This window comes from Monomorium pharaonis, chromosome 1, assembly GCF_013373865.1.
Source record: "Monomorium pharaonis isolate MP-MQ-018 chromosome 1, ASM1337386v2, whole genome shotgun sequence".
Lineage (NCBI taxonomy): Eukaryota > Metazoa > Arthropoda > Insecta > Hymenoptera > Formicidae > Monomorium > Monomorium pharaonis.
In genome coordinates this window covers 528,618-548,754 of record NC_050467.1, presented here as the reverse complement: position 1 = coordinate 548,754, position 20,137 = coordinate 528,618, and the positions used below count along the sequence as shown (strand labels likewise).

The window sequence follows — 20,137 nt, the reverse complement described above, 5'->3', positions numbered from 1 at the left end:
AATACATATGGTAAAAGAAATTAATTAAAAAATGTTTAATAGAATTTTATTTTTTCATTTTACGTATTTTTATTAGTAATCGTATCACAAACTGTTTCAGCTTCTTCTAGACTCTCTTGCGGCTGTTCAAAATGTAGAGGTAATCTATCGCCCCATTCACTCTCTCTCGCACAGCGATACATATGCCTAGTAATAAAAATGTCATTTGTAATTATATATTCCAACACAATCCAAACATACTTAGAAACATACTTTCCATTCTTGTATTTTGTAAAAATCTCCTCCTTTAATTTTCCACTGCTGGTGCACATGCGACAAATTGTATGATTAGAACGTCTTAGTACAGCTCGCACGATTCTTGGCCACTGCTCATCGTCCTCGGGACGTTTACCTGTGACAAATATATTTCTAAAAATTTTTCATCTTTTGCAAAAAAAAGATATTAGATAACATCTCGATAAAATTCATTGATCAACATAAAAATAATAATCTAGAACTCATAAAAAATTCAATCAATCGTGGAAAGTTTAAAGGACAATTGAGTCTTGTTTAATTTTTTTTATATAATTTCAACAAAAAATATAAAGGCTAAAGTGTTAATGTCAACATACAATTTGTATTATCTGTTTAATGACATTATAAAAATAACTCTTTCTTTTTTCATTTTTTCCCTTACTTTTCTTTAATACGACGTAAGAATACCGCTCTGGTTTATGTTGCTGACCGCCCAGAAACTGCAACGGATGATACAGAACGTTAAAATTGCATGGAGTATCGTCGGTGGTAAATCTCGGACACTTCCAATCATGCGGACACTAAAATCATAACAATAATAAGAGATACAATTGATGCATCACATTGGAGTTCTTATCTAATTGTTACTTACAGGTGAGAAAACATGGACAAATTGCGGTTCACGTCTGTGTTTCGAGTTGGCATATTTGAGAATAAAATCTCGTGATTCATTTATTAGCTTTCAAAAAAAAAGAATAAAAATTCTAGTATGTATAATACAAATTTTAGTATATAAAAAATGAAATTATTGAACATACTTTGAAACCTGCATTGGTTCCTTCTTCTACAATAATCAGATATTTTTCAGTCTTCATCCAAAGCTTTAATAGCATTTCGATACGCGATTCCATACCTGGTAACTCAAACAAAGAGTACGCGCTCACTACGATATCATAAGTTCGCTAAAAATAATAAAGATATATCATTATACTTAGCTACATACTTTAAAATATACAGCACTTTACGTTGTTCTTACACTCATAGAGATAGGAAAATATTGACGATAGAAAGCGTCTTTGATCTTCGGTTCGGCAGCTTTTATTAATCTTTCCGACAATTCAATCATGAATTCTGATGTATCAACACAAAAGTATTCTTTTAATGTTTTCGACCAAATCTCGGATGCCGCCCTATGGAATATTTCTTTTTCAATTTTTTTCAAATATATTATTTTAATTTATAAGGCAACTGCTTTTAAGTTTTTAAAAAATCAACTGCAATAACTGATGTTTTTATATTTACCACATGACAGTGCCAACACCAGAACCAAAGTCAAACAATGTCTGAGGCCTGAAATCCTTGTCACGCAATTTAATTTCATTGAAAATCTTACGTATAACAGCATAATTCTGAACGCTTCTGCCGACCATGTATGTCAGGCAAGTAAGTTTATCAAAGTTTATTGGTTGCCAATTATAAACGTTTTGCTTCAAGAGTAGTCTGGACTTTCTATCTTTATGGAAATCTATATCTTCAACCGATATTTTTTCACTATGATTATTCATATTCAAACGGTCTTCTACTTTCTGTAATTTTTCTGCTAATTCATGTTGCTCTACTGGCGGATGGCGCTTATTTAGGTGCTCGACTAATTTCTTTGCACTTGCATTAATTTCTTTCAGGGCTATTTGCTTCTCTGGAAACAGTATTATGAAACCAAATTAACAATAAAATATTTTATAAGTATTTAAACTAAGTAACCATCTCTACCTTTCAAAATATTATGTATTTCCTTTTGTGCCCATTTTGGGAACTCTGGTGTTCTGGGAATAACAACACCGGGGTGATGTCTATATTTCATTTCATCATTAGAGATTAAAGTAGATATCTTATCGTCAAGTACAGCTTTTGGTTTTACTGAAAACTTAATACAGATCGCATTATCATATTAATTCTTTTAAGGATATACAATTTACAAATATTCTACTTACACATCGTAAAGCCGTGAATTTTGTACAATGTACTTTTGGTATAATTGACATCACCATGCTTACGATAAAAATTACAGTTACAAATCTAACAACCAACAGTTTGTATTCCTCGGTATATTTCTCATCAAAATATCATATCAAATATAAAATCATACTACAATAAATATCTACACGAAACAAGAAAATATATTTTAAAATCCATATGCAATGTTGTTATTACATACATACCACGTGGATCACAAATTATTTACGTGTCATAATCTCCGTAAGAAATTTTCTTCACTTTCCGATATAGATCATAACAGTGTATATAGAAACAATTCGTAATATCTTGTAACAGGGACGAAAAAGTCCTGACGATTGCGCCAGGTTTGTAAAGAAACCGCGCATAGGTTATGGACGCGACATAACCTACGAGTACCTGCAAAACATGCGTCGTCCAGCGAAACTAAAGCTTTAAAAATCCTTTGCTACACGATCTTACACACGCGTATGTCAATTGAAGTGTCGTATTTACGCGAGATCGTCGTATAACCGTTGACACGACGTATTCTTCCTTTCCTACTTTTTTCTTCCTCACCATGAAATTCGCGGAGCACCTAAGCGCCCACATTACACCGGAATGGAGAAAGCAATACATCAACTACGAGGTGTGCTTTCAATACTTACAAATTCTTTATACAATATTTTTTTGTTTTCCTCTTGTATTTTGTATATATTTTGTATATACATATACATACATATCTTGTATATTTTATATATATATACTAAAATTACGTTTGTTTACTATTTGAAAGACAACTTTTTTATTTATTTATTTTCTTATTTTTTAACAATTATTGTTTCGGGTATTTGCAAATAATTTAGATTTACATTTTATGTCATGTAAATTATGCACAGGAAATGAAGGCTCTACTGTATGCCGCAGTAGAGCAGGCTCCATCAGCAGATGTAAGTGAACCTTACGTTTTAGATAGCTTCTATGGAAAGTTTGATGAGAAGTTTTTCCATTATTGCGACAAAGAGCTGGCGAAAATAAATACCTTCTATTCTGGTATGATTAATTGTTATTTTATATATTTTTACTTTTTTCCATAAAAAAATTAATATAATAATTAAGTATAAATTAAATAAGAAGTGCCTTTGTTTTTAGAAAAGCTAGCAGAAGCCACACGTAGATTTGCCACACTCAATAACGAGCTGAGCGAAATTTTGTCAGTTTCCGAGGATGCCCAAAGTCGTAAGGCGCGTTATCGCAGTCATATTCTTCACAAGAAGCCAGTATCTGCACGCAAAATTCAAGAACTGAAACTGGCCTTCTCTGAGTTTTATCTCTTCCTCATCCTGCTCCAAAATTATCAGGATCTAAATTTTACTGGATTTCGAAAAATTTTGAAGAAACACGACAAAGTGTGTTTAGTTAACTTTGTGTTGTACAATTAATTTGAATTCAAACTAAATAAATTAAAGAAGCTGTGTGAATTATATGATTGGAAAAAAACAATTGTATGTATTATTTTCCAGCTTTTGAATGTTGACTTTGGTGGCAAATGGCGTGCAGAACATGTTGATACGGCGATTTTCCATACGCGCAAGGATATAGATCGACTGATCGTGGAAACCGAGGCCGTGGTCACTCGAGACCTGGAGCATGGTGATCGTCAGAGAGCCATGAAACGCCTGAGGGTGCCTCCGCTCGGAGAGCAGCTCTCTCCATGGATCACATTTAAAGTCGGTCTTTTTTCCGGCGCTTTTATTATACTTTTTGTAGCTGTGATATTATCTGGTAAGCAGAAATAAAATTTCCCTTCTTTAATTTGCATTATAGTGATTTTGTTTTTTCAGCCATGCGATACAAAAAGAAAGATAATTGGACGGTACTCTGTCGAATTTATCGCGGACCACTTCTCTTGATAGAGTTCCTTTTTTTGATGGGAATCAATGTTTATGGCTGGAGATCTTCTGGCGTGAATCATGTGCTGATATTCGAACTTGATCCACGCAATCATTTGTCAGAACAGGTTTTACGAAAAATCAATATTTTGTACATATTAACAAGTTCTATATAGTTACAAGTAGTCCTTATGATATTCATTTATTTTCTTATATCCGTTATACATAATGTTCGTATTATTAGTAATCGGTATGGTATTACATTTTATTCAATTTTACCCGATGGCATATATTAATTTGTAATTATTTCATATTAGCATCCCTATAATTAAAAATAGATTATTGATATCATGAAATTCATACATTGACTTTTAGCACATCATCGAGATAGCAACCATACTCGGCCTAGTCTGGTCCTCGTCTATCTTGGGTTTCATGTACAGTGACACGTTGGGTCTACCACCGTTTGTTCAACCAGTAAGATCATTCACATAGATATTTCCACATAGATTTTAATAATTAGAAAAAAATTTTTGCTTTTTCGTGAAAAATGTATTTTAAAATATAACGCTATTTTTTATATGTAAAATTTTTTATTTCAAGAAATTTATTGCAGTTTTTTGCAGGTCCTATTTTATGCATTGTTGGCGCTGTTCTTGTTCAATCCCACCAAGACTTTTCGACATGAGGCGAGATTCTGGACACTACGCGTTTTGGGTCGCGTCTTCTGTGCACCATTCTTTTATGTGGGCTTCGCAGATTTTTGGCTTGCTGATCAGCTTAATTCTCTTCACACAGTATTTCTAGATTTTCAATATTTCGTTTGTTTCTATATTCAGAACTCTTCTTGGACCGATGTTACGGGTTAGTAATTAATCAGCGACGAATCATTTATACTATATCGTAACATTTTTATTATGAGTTCTTTCTTTCTTTTTACATCTCATATGCGATTTGTATGTTTTATATCTCTAATCGATATTTAATATCTAATGTGCACCCTTATATTTTTCTTTTTGAATAGATACAGAAACCTGCATAATGCGTGAACTATCGATGAGACCGTTTGTAGTATGTTTACCGGCGTGGTTTCGATTTGCACAGTGCCTCAGGCGTTATCGCGACACGAAAGAGACCTTTCCACATCTCTTGAACGCAGTCAAGTATGCAACAAGTTTCTTTGTGGTCATCTTCTCCTATTTGCACTTAATAAATAAGAGTAAGTGTCATCTTATGTAAGCAAGAATAAATGCCTTATTTATAAGTGCCTCAGATAATTTATAAAGTTGAATATTGTCTATTTTTTTAACAAAATTGACTATTCCACAAAATAGAGCATTACACATTGTCTACTGAGAATCCCTACTTTTACTTATGGCTGACGGTCAGCGTGGTGAGTTCCTGTTTTACATACACGTGGGATGTAAAATTGGATTGGGGTCTTTTCGATAGCAGTGCTGGAGAAAATAAGTTTCTCAGAGAAGAAATAGTTTATTCGTCACCGGTATGTTTTTTTCATATTAAATTCTTTTATTTTGTTAAATTCTATTCTATATATTGTACGTATAAATTAACTTTTGTATAACTAATAATTAAGCAGCTATTTTATTTTGCAGTATTATTATTATTTTGCAATAGTTGAAGATTTTATCTTGCGATTTGGATGGGCATTTTCCTTGTCTCTAACGGAAATGGGATACATTCACGCGGATCTAATGGTTTCCATAGTCGCTCCGTTAGAAGTCTTCAGGTAAATACACATTTCGTATTTCAATCTCGAACGCATGTAAAATATGTCAAAATTGATGTGAAAAATATTTGTTGAAATAGTCGTACTAGCAAAGAATGTAAGTTGTTATTTTTATTGCTACATATGCTTAATAAAGTATTAATATTTAAGTTTATGATTTGCGCGCACTATACGCACATATTAATTAAGAATTAGTTACTTGCATTACTCGAAATAATCTCCAATGATCCTACGTTAATGTCGTTTGCATTCTGTATAGTAATGAGATAATTGTTCGTCGAAAGTCAAAAGCAGCGACTTGATCGACGATATACTGGCAAATCGCTTATCAATGTGCCTTACTAATAAGTCGCTAGAAGGTTCATGTGGAATTATTTTCGACTGGAGAACGAGCACCTGTACAACGTAGGCAAGTTCCGGGCTGTGCGAGATATCTCTATAGGACCCATCAGACGTGGCGAGGAGAATCTCAGACATGTGGTCTGTCTGATGGATAGCGCAAACGACAACGAGGACGATGAGGATGACAATGATGATGGATTAATGGAGACTCATCGTCACGATGTCTGACACATTGTAATTTGTCTTTTTATTTTTATTTTTTACTTACGTTAATATGTGTATTATTTAATTTCGATATGTATTTAAAAACTTAACACAATACTAAATTTGTTATTGCACAATATCTTTTGATTATTGGATGCATTGCGATCTGCTACTATGCAATTGTTTGCACGTTCGTGGTATGTAAATTTCCTAGTAAACGTATATTGCAAATATCTCTAATGTGATCATTACGATAAGTAGATGAAAACTGAGTCACATTTGTATGCGTAATGTTTGTGTGTTTGTTTGACAGACGTTTCGTGTGGAACTTTTTCCGTTTGGAGAACGAGCATTTGAACAATTGCGGGAAGTTTAGGGCAGTGCGGGACATCTCGGTTGCACCCGTCGATTGTTCAGATCAGACGCAGATATTGCGAATGATGGACGCCTCCGACGGCGTGACAAATCGCAGACGAAAACAAAATATGGACGAGAAGCGCAAGCCGATCCGGCTGCTCGTGACACGCGAGTCTCTGTTGGACGACAATTAAAGCGGTACAATCATCGATTTGGCATAGTTAAGTGTATATAGCTAAATTTATTTTTTGTAACTTTAACTACTTGTAACTTTAACTAATCGCCTTCACAATTATGATGGATAAATTGAAAGTACTGAGGATAAAAGTATAATAATTTTGACATACTTTGGATGCAAGGTATGTCAAAATCATCATTTATGTAACATATTAATTATATATGTTAATTCATCGATGTGATTAAAGATTACGACTGTTTATAAGTAAATAACACGAATTGGTAATAATTATTATCAAAACGATAATAATTATTATCAAAAGCGAAATCAAAGGAACTTGAAGGAATCAAAACGACGAGATTGTATCAAATGTTAAGAACTGATGTACCTTTACTTCGATTACTATCTGTATCTCCATTAAATAAATAATTGTTGCGAAATAAAATATTGTGTTTTAAGAGTTAGGTATGTATATTGTTTCCTTACTATACAAATATTTGACTTTGAAAACAAATTATAAAATGCCTTAACTTTTTCTGTTGATAGTTTTATGGAGCATAATAAATTCGTCAGCATTCACCATTAAAATATACAGCTAATAAACTTTGTCATTATCGAGTACATTATAAATTTGGAGAATTTCCACCGACATTCAGCGGATGAGCCAGAGGGTGAACGTCCTAGTAGAGTGAATCGGAACCGTAGCAATCTTGTAAACGGAACAAATCCTCACATATGCGAATGCGGGTAGTGCGAAATAGTGGGGACATATGGCAGCTGCTTTGCTGCTTAATGATACCTAATGCGCCCATACTAATCGCCGGCGCGGTACGCGCAACGACAGAAGGAGGAGGAGAAAGAGGAGGAAAAAACGCGTCCTCGAAGAACGCAGCGGCAGAATACTCGCGCAACGTCGGAGCAAGACGAAGCCGGTGTGGGAGGGTGAGAGTCGATGTGGTAGTCGTTATTGATTGAACGCGAAGCCGCGCGTTTAATCGCGCAAGCTCGTCGTCCGCCCTGAATGAAGTGACGTGCTCTCTCGCATATGGAGACGCGAATAGAGAAACGATAAGACCTGTGCAGGGCCCACAGCAGCCGAGACCAGCAGCAGTGACGACGACGAGAGGATGCTCCTTCAACGGGGCTGTACTTGGCTGACGTTAGTGCCTCTCCTGCTGAGCCTGGCCACTGGCGATCACTTTTATCGGGGTGAGTAAGATAAAAGTTTATGGCCTTACGGGAGGACAATGTCGGTTAAAAGGGGGAATGACACGGAGAAGACCCACTTGTAGCCTTTCGAAAATACTTGTGTTTTATTTTTAATTAGCAAAGATTAATTGATTAAATGTGGAAAAATGATCGATCGAATGTTTCGCGCAAATATATTCGTTTAATCGCTCTGCAAGGGAAAAAATATGTTAAGGGGAAAAGAATCTTCAACGATGTTAATATGATTTAGATTTTTGAAATAAAATATATAATACAGACAAAATTGCTCTTCTCCATACAATATAAACTCAGAATTTTGCAAAAAAAGAGATAAAAAAAAACAAATTAAAAATAATAATTAACACCCCAAATTATATCGCTTGTGAATATTTTTTGTCGTCGAAGATAATTTTTTATCATCAGAAAATCTGATTTGAAACAAGATTTTAGAATTTTTTTTTCCAATTTTTTATTTTAGATAAAAATTTTATCCAACTCAAAAAGATTCGAATATAATAAAAAATTAATTTATATTATAAAAATGATTTATATTATATAACGTCGACAGATTCCAGCCCCTTGGGATAGAGTACGAGCACGAGAATAATGAGCGGATAATCCAAGATGATCCTTCATAGTATTTTCTATTCTTGAACTGTAATTAAGACTAGAAGGTCAAGAGTAAATTCCGAGATTGTTTGTGATACGATTATAGTTTATTCCAACTTCTATTGATAACCAGTCACGTAACACGTAATGAGCGTAAAATTTTACGTATACTTACGACACACACACACACACACACACACGCGCACACACACACACACACACACACACACACACACAAAATAAGATTTAATAAAAATACAGGCGATTATTAGGCGGTGTTATCTCGGAACGCCAGCGTATCTTGGCTGCAGGAAACCCGATTGCGTGCATAACGAAAGCGGCAGGAAGTTCGGTGATAATAATCCAAGTTACAAATCTAATACAACGATTGTTGATTTATGTTTTAATTTAATATTTATTGGAATAAAGCTAATATGTGTTAATATAAAATTTCCATTTGTCTGGTATCGAAGGCAAGTTTCATATTAGAATTAGAAAGTTTCGTATTAGAATAAGGGTAGCAATTAGAATATTGTATTAATCGATAAACGCGGTCTGAAACGGAAATATTACGGTTTCTATTTCCTCATAAACTAACATTATATAGATGCGCTCTCGGAAACGTCGGAGGATGTCGCGCTGAAGCACTTGGCCCGCTATTTAGAGGCACATCGCCTTCAGCAACGTCTTCATCGGTCGCACCTGCCTATATTCCTGTCGCCGATGCATAAGAAGCACAACAATGCGCTGGACCGTCAAGAGGAGCGCGAGAATCTAAAATTTCCGGCTGACAGAAAAGTCGCTCTGGAAAACCTGGAGTCCTGGGGCCCGTACAACCTGCAGAAGTTCTGGACACGGTGGCTAACGCCTCATTATCGCCCAAATAATAACAATCTACTCGCCGATCAAATTACGCCGAATCGGGAACCGAACTATCTCTCGCCTTATTACAATCTGAATCTCAAGCGTCCGGTTTATACCGAACGGAAACAACCAAATAAGAATGACGATCGTTTCTCCAAAAATCTTGAATATGAGCAAATTTTCGATGTATTGGACTCCAACAGAGATGCGTTGGAGTCTATGCTAGATTCCTTCTCAGATAATTATGTCGGTTACAATCACGAGATGGAAACGTTGCACCATGAGGGCGGAAGGGGAGCAGCACCTATGGGTCCGGTAACGGCAGGGGAATCGGGGACGACCAAACCAGAATTCACGTATAAATTTGACAACTCAAATCTCAAGGAGAAACATCCGTTTGCGGTAAAGCCGAACGATCCCAGATACAATGGCGAAACACCCTTTTCATCAGGTAAACATATAGGTAACATATAGTTCATCTCTTAGAAAAAAAATTACTATAGTAAACCGTTTCATCATTTTTTAATTTTTTAAATCATTAATCATTTTTTATTTGCTGTTTTTTGTCTCACAAATACAAAATCCTTAACTTTCTTTCACACAATTTAACGTAAGAAATATTCTCTAAACTCTAAAGCCTTGGAAGGGTCAAATTACGTCAGTCTATACAAGTATCGATAATTCCTCCGCTTATATTTATAACTTTCTTTTTTTAAACCCTCCCTTTTTATAATTACTTTGTTGATACCTGTTGATGCTTCTTCTTAAAGCCTGAATGGCATTAAACTTTTTTTTCATTTTATAGATGATTTAGATTGGCAAGATGCACCGGAAATGAATTGGAATGAGGAAGAGACTGCGGATAAAGAACGAATAATAAAACACGAAGACAAAATGCGAAATGTCAACCAGAAAACACCGAAGGACTCGACCGCAAGACTCGATATATCGGAACCGGAAAGATTTGCGGGACATCATCCGGTGATCGTGCCAGTAAATCACGACTTCAACAATGATATTTATTTTATCGGTGAGCATCTAAAGCGAAATGCAATTTGTAAAGAAATCGTCCAATGATTTTGTCAATCGACGCGATTAAACGTGACGCTTCATATGCATTTTTTCAGCCATTGTAGCCGGTTGCAGTGCAGCTGCGATGTTTGCTCTAGTACTGATCAGTTTAACGTGGTGCAGGTAATATCGCAATAATTCGTCGCTTAATAACTTACTTTTTTTACAGCATCACGCGTTTTATTTTTCTATCTTACTTTTTTCAGACTACAACGCGGTGCGAAAGCTGCAGCGGACATAGAATATCCTGCTTATGGTGTGACAGGTCCAAACAAGGATGTATCGCCTTCCGGTGATCAGAGACTTGCCCAGTCCGCTCAAATGTATCACTTTCAACATCAGAAGCAACAGATTATCGCCATGGAAAAGTAAGTTTAAGATCTGTATATATTCATTCAAAGTATTTTGATAAAATTGCTAAAATTACGTATATGTATATCGGAATCATTCATAAAAAAAATTAGAAACTTAAAAAATTAAAAATATATTTTTAGAGTAACGTTTAACAAATAACATTTGCCGTAGTCGCACTTCTGCAACAAGGGACCCAGGTTCTCTTTCAGAAGCGGAGAGTGATGAGGAGAATGAGGAGGGCGATTATACCGTTTACGAATGTCCAGGACTTGCATCTGTAAGTTTGAGTTTTAAATTTCTGCCCGTGTGAATTGTGAATATTATCTTAAGAGCGGTTGTCGATTATTTGTGTGTTAAAGACGGGCGAAATGGAAGTGAAGAATCCGATGTTCCACGACGATCCTACCCCGGCGACGCCGGCGAAGCAGAACAACAAAGAAGAGGACCACAAATAGTTCCAATAGAGTAGAGAGTAAAAAAATAAGCGCGCGATCTAAAGAAATCTTTCCTGGTGCTTAGCTCACTGTTAATGTACCATATCGGAAACGTTTATCTATTACATTGAGTGTATACAACTTTAATATTTATATATGGCGCGATAAAGGATTAAGAGTTTTATCCGGGAAGACGGAGAAAGAGAGAGAGAGAGAAAGAGAGAGAGGAAAAAGATCGATTCGATACAAAAACGATCGATGTCACTTTTCGTTCCGGAAGTAAAACAAACGCTTATCTACATAGTAAATAAAATCGAAACAGAATAAACGGGTCAATAGATTTGTAATTTTATGCGGGTAGGTTTAGTACCCGCGGTTCGTGTCAGTCACATCGTCGAGTTGGTGAATCGAATCGATCATACGAAATGTCGACGGTACTTCTTCAAGGAAGTTCAATCCTAGAAAACACCAGTTTTTTTTAGTTATATTATTATAAGTAAAACATTAAAAAAGGCGAAGTTTATATCGTCTTTTTTCCCCTACATCAGGGAGTCAGTTTTCTTAGCACACAGAAACATTACGTTGTTTTAACGCAATTTTACGAACGGAAGTAATGGAGAATGGGGAGCCAATTAACCGACGATCAAAACTGCATCTGTGCGAGAACACCCAATTTTCTAATGTGACGTACTATAGTTTGTACTTTCATAGTAGAAGCAGTTGCCGCACGATCGTAATTATTTTTCTATGACTCTCGATCGCACAGCACTGATATCTGAGGAACACTCAATAATATATTCGATGGATATATTCATCGAACATACGTGCTATGTGAACGTCTGTAAACGAAAGTCTGTCGTCCGAGATTACATTCTCTTGAAAGTAAAAAAAAGGACTATAACTGTTAGTTTTTGAGATGGTCTATGGTCACGCCCTAATTCGAATCTGTTTAGTACATCGATCGGACGTACATGGAAAGTTATACAGCATTATTGTATAATCACATGATTATATGTCACGAAAAATCTTAATTCTTATACATTTTTGTCTTAAGGTATACAAGTATAAGTATTATATTAAACAGTGTTTCGGAGAATCCGTTTTACACGCACGGGGAACAGAACGTGATATGTTGGATTATTTCTGTCGCTGCATGTTTCTGTTTTTTTTTTGTCATAAAAGTGTGTTAATCAATGTTACAGTTTAAGTTTATCTGTTGTATTATTTTTAGATAGATATATTAAACGACGACCCGCGGCTAACTTCTTTACAAGTCACGATATGTTTCATCATTTTTATCGTAATTTCGTTCTAAACAATTTCTCAATTTTCTGAAAAAAAAAATCAATTAAAAATCTCTAACGTTATTATTCATGAATGCGTGCTAAATATAAGGTAATACTAAGTTTTTATTAAATTTATCTAAATTTTATTTGATAGGAGCAATTTGTTTGTATACCGTTGCGTCTTGTTATGGTAATCAAAAGGTCTCAAATTATCTTCTTTTTATATGATACGAAAGAGTCAATCGGATGGGCCGTACAAACATGCAAATTAAGCTGTTAAGTTTTCCAGCTTTGAAAGTGCGGCGTATTTCTTTCTGACTAACGATTGGAGATGTGCTTGCTGCGAGATAACTGTTCTCTTTCGACAAAATTGTCGATAGATATATACATACACACATACAAATACACGTACAACATCTGTTGGCTTAAAAGGACAATATATTTTATTTTTCTATGATAACTTGTCATTGTTAGCTGTGTATAAAAGAGAATCTATATCGCTATATTTAATCCTTAAGTCAAAGGCAGAGCTACTATTTATTTTAGCGAATACTAAATGTCTATTTAATGCGAGAATTTAATGCAGTAGCTAATGAGAGGCACACACATTGCCCTCCATCTCTTATGTTGTAGCTGTTACAAAATCTTTTCTCTATTCGCCATTATTATGCTAACAATACAGGCATGTGGCATTAAGATCTAAGTGGTACAAAGAGTTCTTCCTTTTCCCGATGCTACCTAGTACGTTATTAAGCGATTAATGTACCTTTAGCTGATGAGTGTGACTGATATGTTAAAGCATGAATATACGTTTCTAGTCTTGTGCCGCGACACTACGACATATATATTATTACACGAGTACATTAAACGCGTGTAAGCAGAGAGAGAGAGAGAGAGAGAGAGAGAGAGAGAGAGAGAGAGAGAGAGAGAGAGAGAACACTATGAACAGGACAATCTGTGCGTACAAATAGACTATGACGTACAGAGATTTGTAGCATGATTGTGCATGTTGTATCTACTATCCAGGAGAGTAGGAAATTATTTGTCGATTGAATTAAAACTTAATCCCGCATTGAAAATTAATATAATCTCACTTTGCAACGTCCATTTTAATTGTACGCGGACATTACACGCGACATTATTTTCACTCTTATTAATCAAAAAAAAAGCATAAAAAGGACATATATACAAGTTATAGATAAATGTATTATTATTTTATTAATAAATTGTTTATTTTATAAAGTGTCTACCTTTATACGCTGCGTGTAGTTAGGAGGTAAGCGAAGTAACCAAGGTGAGCGAAGGAAACGAAGGAGATGAAGGGACGAAGGGGAACCTTCAACCTTTTTTCGATCTCGTTTCCAGGTATTGTCAGACATCACCAGGCATTTGCGCAGCGGGCGGAGGGGACTTACATTGATACATTCACTACTCATCCCCGCTCGCGCATGACTACGAACAGCGATCTTTCGGCAAGCCTCGGCTACGTTCCGTCAACATTGGAGTCCAATTATTGGACCCATCAACTGCTACAACTGACCGCTACGTCGAAGTCCAGTGTTGCCGTTTCAGAAGCTTTTTATAGCCAACCCAACGTGCTGCGTTCATTTCCACTTTTTGGCTTGCGTCTATGTGTCTCTCGTCGCCATTGACCATTCCCTAATCGTTCGCGTCGCAGAATCGTCGTCTGCGTGTCGCATGGATCGCCGTCGAGGAGAAACGTCGGTTCGTCTGGCGCGTCGTCGTACGTTCGAGAAAACAACGGCCGTGAAATCTCCGAGCGGCTCCATCTTTGCAACTCGTCCCAAGTTCGTAGTCCGGGGAGTGAAAGCGCGACCTGTCACGACCATCGACGTGTTGAAATTGAATACGATGAGCGATTACGACAAGGAGCTCCCGAATGACCCAAACTGCTTCCAGTTCGAGTTGAAGGAAAGAATCGACGAAGTCCAGTGGATAGACAAGGCGAATATCCGCATTGTCATTTCGTCCTCGTTCGACCTGAAGAAACTGCGAACGAGGCTGGTGAGTCGCGCGTTTTGTGCCAGGCACTGCCGGTTAGCTAATCCGAACTTTAAAAAAATCACGCGTTGAAATATTCGTAAGTAATTATTCCAAATAATTTGCTTCAATAATTTTCTTCAAAATTTCGTTACACGTTACGTGTCAGAACGATAGAAAATATGCTGCATCATCGATCGAGTCCCTGAATTGTTTTTCGGAGTTCCCTATATATGTAATTAACGCAATTAACGTGAATGACGGGACAATTTTCGTATCTGTTATAGTGGAGGCATTTCAGAGTACCAAGGGACAGACGCATCTTCTACATCGACGATGACAGTGACGGCGTCCCAATCGATTCGGAATGCGAATTTCAAGAAGCATTGAGGGTAAGTACTACACACACACACACACACACACAAATAGCATGCACACACGTATCTATATATACTATATAGCAATTGTAATTGTATTTTATTTCGGGCAGCATATTAAAGTATTTACGGGTGTTTACCCTCTCAATTTATGACGACTGAATAAAAGGTTATGTCGCACTTGAAACATCTTCTCTTCAATCACTCTTTCAGTGTTCTCGAAAATGCTCGAAAAATCGTCCGAATTATTAGGAGCACATATGTCTATAAAAGATCGCAGGAATTAAATCTCATTCAAACTTCGCGCCTTTCCTGAAGTTGTTTCATTTCCGCAAGTCATGCTTTTCAACTTGAAATTCGTATTTGCAACTTACTGCAGTCGATTTCTCTCTGCGACCTCTTGTAATCACATGTAGTCTTAATAATTCAGACGATTTTTCGACAGACTAAAGATGTTCGAGTCTGGTGTGACCTCTTGTTGAAACATATTTTCCTGATAAATTTTACGAGTTTTTAACAGACTGATGAACAGATTGTCACCTCTGCAGCTTGGTTTTATTCGTTTTTTAAATATTTATTATTAATCGAATTTGTAGCAGACTATAGGGAAAAAAATAAAGTTTAAAGAAAAATCAAAATTTTTCTATTATTATTTGACACAAAAATAAAAGTCAAGTGGAAACTGAATAAAACTTATTAAGTAAAGTGACATTTAATAAGAATGCGAATTATTTTATAAAGATTTCCATTTTTTTAATTAAGACAATTATCGCACAATTAAATATGTAGAGCAATAATTTTAATTTTACATTGTATGTTTCAGTCGATATAAAAATTTAAATAAGCTTTAAATATTTTGTTTTTAGCTTGCAAGATGGACCTTCTACAAACAAAATAAACCTCTTTCATTAATAGTGGGTTCTTTTGATATGCCCAATTATGTATTTTTATCATACAGTGACGACGAGGAATGTTCCGAAACAGACAAGATCTGTTGCTCAAACAAAGAATTGAAAAATATCAATGATGATCCGAGTTTGTCGTGTGCTGAAAAGAACAATGGTTCTGCGTCGGAACTGAATTCTGAATTAGATGAACAAAATAAAAAAAAAATAAAACAAAATGACGAATCTAACAAGGAACAGAGAGAATCTCAAGACGAGGTAAAACGAAGTGACGAATCTAGTGAGAAACAGAGAAAATTGGAGGACATGGAGGAAATTCCCCCAAAAATGAATGAGACTTTGTGTCATTTAGATACCATGCCTCCTTCATGGTTTACCGAGTACATGGAAATGGTAAGTGATATGAATAACTTACTGTATCTATGTACATTAAAACAATTAATCATATCATTTTGTAGATGAAGAAGGATATGATGTCTACGATCATACACGACGTAGTGAAAAATGTGTCGGACGTAATGAACAAACGTTTGGATTCCTTTGTTGATCCCTTACTGAAAGAATTAAGTCAATTTCGAAGTCAATATTCTTCTCTCCCGAAACGGCATCCTAAATATTCCTTTGACCCGAACGAGAAGGATCAGAAGAGGATAAGATCTCAGGACGAGGAGCAGTCGAGCGATGCCTCGATTGAGCGTGTGGACGAGCCGCAGAACGTGAACATCGCGGAAGATCCTCAGACAAAGAAAGACATGATATCCACAATCAGTCAAGAAGTAGTGAAGGAGATGACAGAAATGCTGAACAGAATTCCTCTGGATCCTCTTACGTCTGTTTCTTCAAAGAAACTTGGTCAATCCCGAAACCAGTTACATTTTTCTTCTTCAAAAAGATTTGCTCGATACTTAAATTCGCACTCGAACGAGAAGAGAAAGATGAGACCTCAGGATGGGGAGCAATCAAGTGACGACGCTTCGATAGAAGGTACGTACGAACCGCGAAACGCGAACATTTCCTCGGATATTTCGCGGCAAGTGCAGAAAAAGCTCTTATCAAAGTTTGGAAAAAATCTTATTGGAGACGCTCGTACATTTGGTGCAAACATAATAGAAGAAAAGAGGAAGAAGAAGTATCATCAACGGGCCAGTCAAGTAATCACTGATAATCTAAGCAGTGAGATTGGCAAAGAGCAATCTATTCCAAATAATGTGCAGGAAAATTTTACTCCTTGGAAGAAGGGACCTCCACAGGTAGACCCAGTATCGTACGACGATACTGTAGGGATGATCGAGAACGAACTTCGTATGAGCTGCTCCGTTACTGGACACCAAATATTGGATGAAAATCGTCGTAGGGACGTGTGCAACAATTTGGATATCGATAAAACTAGTTTCTGGTCGTGTAATCAGGAAGAGGAAGACGATTATGCCTTTGAGATCATTCAGATGCCCGCTTCAGAAAGCAAGGATGAATCACGTTCTGAGGAGTCTACTGCCGAACAGCGACGGCACGATAGCAATCGGGACTCGCCCAGCTTCGAACTTCTGTCAGAGCCGCCCTCGCCTACGCCTATGTGCACCTTTATGCATTTTAACGAAGAACATTTTTCGGCGAACGAGGGAAATGTTCAGCCACAATATTTACCGGATTACAGTACGAATCCATCGACGAGTCCCATTTATGTGATAGATGTTCACGGTAAGGTTTACAACGAGCAATCGGCAGATTCAGATGAATGCGTTAGTGCAGATTTAAAGAAACGACCCGGTGGAACCTACTCGTTTATAGCAGAGACCTTGCCAGTTCAGGATACTCGTTGTTCGAAGTGTTCGGACCAGCGATTGAACGAACGAAAGAAGAACTCTCGAGATGACGGATGCGATAACCGCGACAACGCGAGCAGTTCTTATGACGACGTGAGAAACTCGCATACGAGTTATCTGACCGTACGAATTCACTGCGATTCAAAGACGCAATCGCAGTGTAGCTGTCAGTCGCAGACCGATTCAAATGATTTAACACAGAGCTTTCACTCACATACCACATCGGTTACCGATACGACCGACATTTATACTGAAGCCTATGGCAACAATGGTAGATGCGGTGAGAAGATGCCGACGGGCAACGACGTACGAGAAGCGATGGCGACGGCGACGAATCCGAGAAGCGATCACGATGACAACATGAAGGAAACCAGGACAAACGAGAGACATTGCCACGATGCGGATAACTATTCAGAGTGCTTTTATGCTCCGCACAGCAGTACTCCGAAAAATAATCCGGTCGATCCTTCGTATCAATCCAGTCGAGCGAGTGAATCTTCTGATTCAAAATCGAATTCCAATGTAGGATCGAGGAAGACATCAATTGGCGAACAGCAACCGCTAGGCCCCGCCGATCCTGTCCATATTCTACCGGAGACGCTAGTCACTGCGGCCGCTCAAGTTGGTTCGTTTGCATACGACACCGCACGCGAGATGTTTGATAAGATACGTGCGCATACGGTGAGCTTTTAAGGAATGTCACTTAAGAGAACACGTTTCTCGATCATAGAATGTAGAAATTGAATTCGCGTTCGTGATTATCATGAAAATGATTATTTGTTTCAGAAAGAGGATTCTGTTAAACGCAGAGGCGGGGTGAAGTGCGACGACAAGAAGCGCTTCTTTGTTGGTCCCTTATCTTTGTACTAATAAACTACTAATCACGATTCTCTATAGCTAATATTATATGCTACGCAGGATTGCTAAATATGTAGATCTATTAGGCAATAGGTAAGTACGCGAATCGGATTCGACTCGAATAGGTTCGAAATGTTATGGTACTTTTGGACATGATACAATTGAAATGTGTACGGCATGTCTCTTATAATACTTGGGTTGTTTCTTAGATCACGCAATGAATAAAGCTAAGTTTCGTACGCCGATCATTATTAATTGATTTATTAAAAAATATCAAGAATGTATAGAATTGTTAAAAGAAAAGTTTCCATTGTTAATGGAAAAAAGTTTCAATGAACAAATACCGAACCAGTAGAATAACAAGTACGTAAAAAATTAGCGAGACACTTTGTATATACGAGTGATTTTTAATTGCATACGGTGAATAAAAGTAGAAAAATTTCCTAGGAACGAGCCAAGATATTTTATCAAATATTAAAAGTTTATTTATCGCGTGAAATTAAGAATCACTGTGTATGTAATAGTATTCATAGTGAAAAATTATGCTATATCATAGAATGTTAGAATTAGATCATAGGCTGTATAAAATTAATAAATTATATTATATATATATATATATATATATATATATATATACACATATATATAAAAGCGCGAACAGATTGAAGTGAGGAGGACAAAGTGATAATGCAAAATACTTTAAAACATTTGGATGAGAGAGATCTGGAAAATTTGAAATTCTTTATTACAACTTTTCCGCGTATGAATAATGTTAGAGACTAGAGACATAGATTAATTATATATAGACGAGTCAGTTATCCTCTTATTGTACTTGTATATTCATCGAAATGAAAAGGCAAGATACCGCATTGTTTAGGATTGAATGATTATTATTAGCCTACACGGATGATTGTGTAAACGCGTCGGAAAACTCGTGGTTCAATTTTGTTAGATTTCATTAGCCTGAATATTGGTGTAGAAACGAAAGAATTGTCTGCTGATGCCACGATAAAAAAAGTCATTCCTCAAGCATGTGATGTATCAATGTTCGGCGGTAAGACTTACACGAAGTGTTTAATCAATCTATTGCACTCTTGAAATTCTTGTCTCATATGATACGCATTATTACATTGTGCTAGAGCTTATTAGCCAGATTTATGAAAATAAATGTTATACAAATTATATTTATAGTTCAAGTATAAATATCCACATACAATTTCAATTATTTTAGGATTTCAATATAATGTTTAGCAATTTTTATTTTATTTTATTTTGTGCAATTTTAAATAATTATTGTATAATTAACGCTAATTTTATTATTCCTTTTTTAACATTTAAAAAAAATAAAATCTGAAATTTATAAATATTTATAAAATTTTTTAAAAATTATTTTCTTT

At 36.2% G+C, this 20,137-nt stretch overlaps 4 protein-coding genes across 9 annotated transcripts; 3 read left to right on the top strand and 1 right to left on the bottom strand.

Moving 5' to 3' along the window:
* Positions 1 to 27: 27 nt before the first annotated feature.
* LOC105838438 (methyltransferase-like protein 17, mitochondrial) lies at positions 28 to 2,367 on the bottom strand. 3 transcript variants are annotated; one of them, XM_028192347.2, is made up of 9 exons: positions 2,226 to 2,367; positions 2,005 to 2,158; positions 1,537 to 1,930; positions 1,271 to 1,424; positions 1,053 to 1,196; positions 887 to 973; positions 677 to 815; positions 253 to 391; positions 28 to 186 (listed from the first exon to the last, which is right to left on the bottom strand). In XM_028192347.2, the coding sequence occupies exons 1-9, from the start codon at positions 2,280 to 2,282 to the stop codon at positions 60 to 62; spliced, it is 1,395 nt and encodes a 464-aa protein (XP_028048148.1). In that variant the 5' UTR covers positions 2,283 to 2,367; the 3' UTR covers positions 28 to 59. The 3 variants fall into 3 exon arrangements, with proteins under 3 accessions (XP_028048148.1, XP_012539452.1, XP_036138592.1); XM_012683998.3 differs by having other exon boundaries at positions 677 to 734; XM_036282699.1 differs by having other exon boundaries at positions 2,005 to 2,151; positions 2,226 to 2,363.
* A 373-nt stretch (positions 2,368 to 2,740) lies between these two features.
* Positions 2,741 to 7,394, top strand: LOC105838435 (xenotropic and polytropic retrovirus receptor 1). Of its 2 annotated transcripts, none has more exons than XM_012683990.3 (11): positions 2,741 to 2,875; positions 3,126 to 3,279; positions 3,379 to 3,635; positions 3,750 to 4,011; positions 4,071 to 4,246; positions 4,494 to 4,595; positions 4,745 to 4,982; positions 5,143 to 5,337; positions 5,453 to 5,622; positions 5,735 to 5,868; positions 6,728 to 7,394. In XM_012683990.3, exons 1-11 carry the CDS (start codon positions 2,807 to 2,809, stop codon positions 6,963 to 6,965), a joined length of 1,995 nt encoding a protein of 664 aa, XP_012539444.1. In that variant the 5' UTR covers positions 2,741 to 2,806; the 3' UTR covers positions 6,966 to 7,394. The 2 variants fall into 2 exon arrangements, with proteins under 2 accessions (XP_012539444.1, XP_012539445.1); XM_012683991.3 differs by lacking the exon at positions 6,728 to 7,394 and adding an exon at positions 6,128 to 6,374.
* Positions 7,395 to 7,543: 149 nt separating this feature from the next.
* On the top strand, positions 7,544 to 14,014 carry LOC105838437. 3 transcript variants are annotated; one of them, XM_036282688.1, is made up of 8 exons: positions 7,544 to 8,158; positions 8,727 to 8,795; positions 9,375 to 10,094; positions 10,437 to 10,661; positions 10,759 to 10,825; positions 10,909 to 11,070; positions 11,228 to 11,333; positions 11,416 to 14,014. In XM_036282688.1, the coding sequence occupies exons 2-8, from the start codon at positions 8,783 to 8,785 to the stop codon at positions 11,509 to 11,511; spliced, it is 1,389 nt and encodes a 462-aa protein (XP_036138581.1). In that variant the 5' UTR covers positions 7,544 to 8,158; positions 8,727 to 8,782; the 3' UTR covers positions 11,512 to 14,014. The 3 variants fall into 3 exon arrangements, with proteins under 3 accessions (XP_036138581.1, XP_028048147.1, XP_012539447.1); XM_028192346.2 differs by lacking the exon at positions 8,727 to 8,795 and having other exon boundaries at positions 11,416 to 13,944; XM_012683993.3 differs by lacking the exon at positions 8,727 to 8,795 and having other exon boundaries at positions 9,375 to 10,082; positions 11,416 to 13,933.
* A 155-nt stretch (positions 14,015 to 14,169) lies between these two features.
* Positions 14,170 to 19,922, top strand: LOC105838434. Its single transcript, XM_012683989.3, has 5 exons — positions 14,170 to 14,801; positions 15,065 to 15,169; positions 16,021 to 16,452; positions 16,518 to 18,563; positions 18,669 to 19,922. The coding sequence occupies exons 1-5, from the start codon at positions 14,475 to 14,477 to the stop codon at positions 18,750 to 18,752; spliced, it is 2,994 nt and encodes a 997-aa protein (XP_012539443.1). The 5' UTR covers positions 14,170 to 14,474; the 3' UTR covers positions 18,753 to 19,922.
* Positions 19,923 to 20,137: the final 215 nt, after the last annotated feature.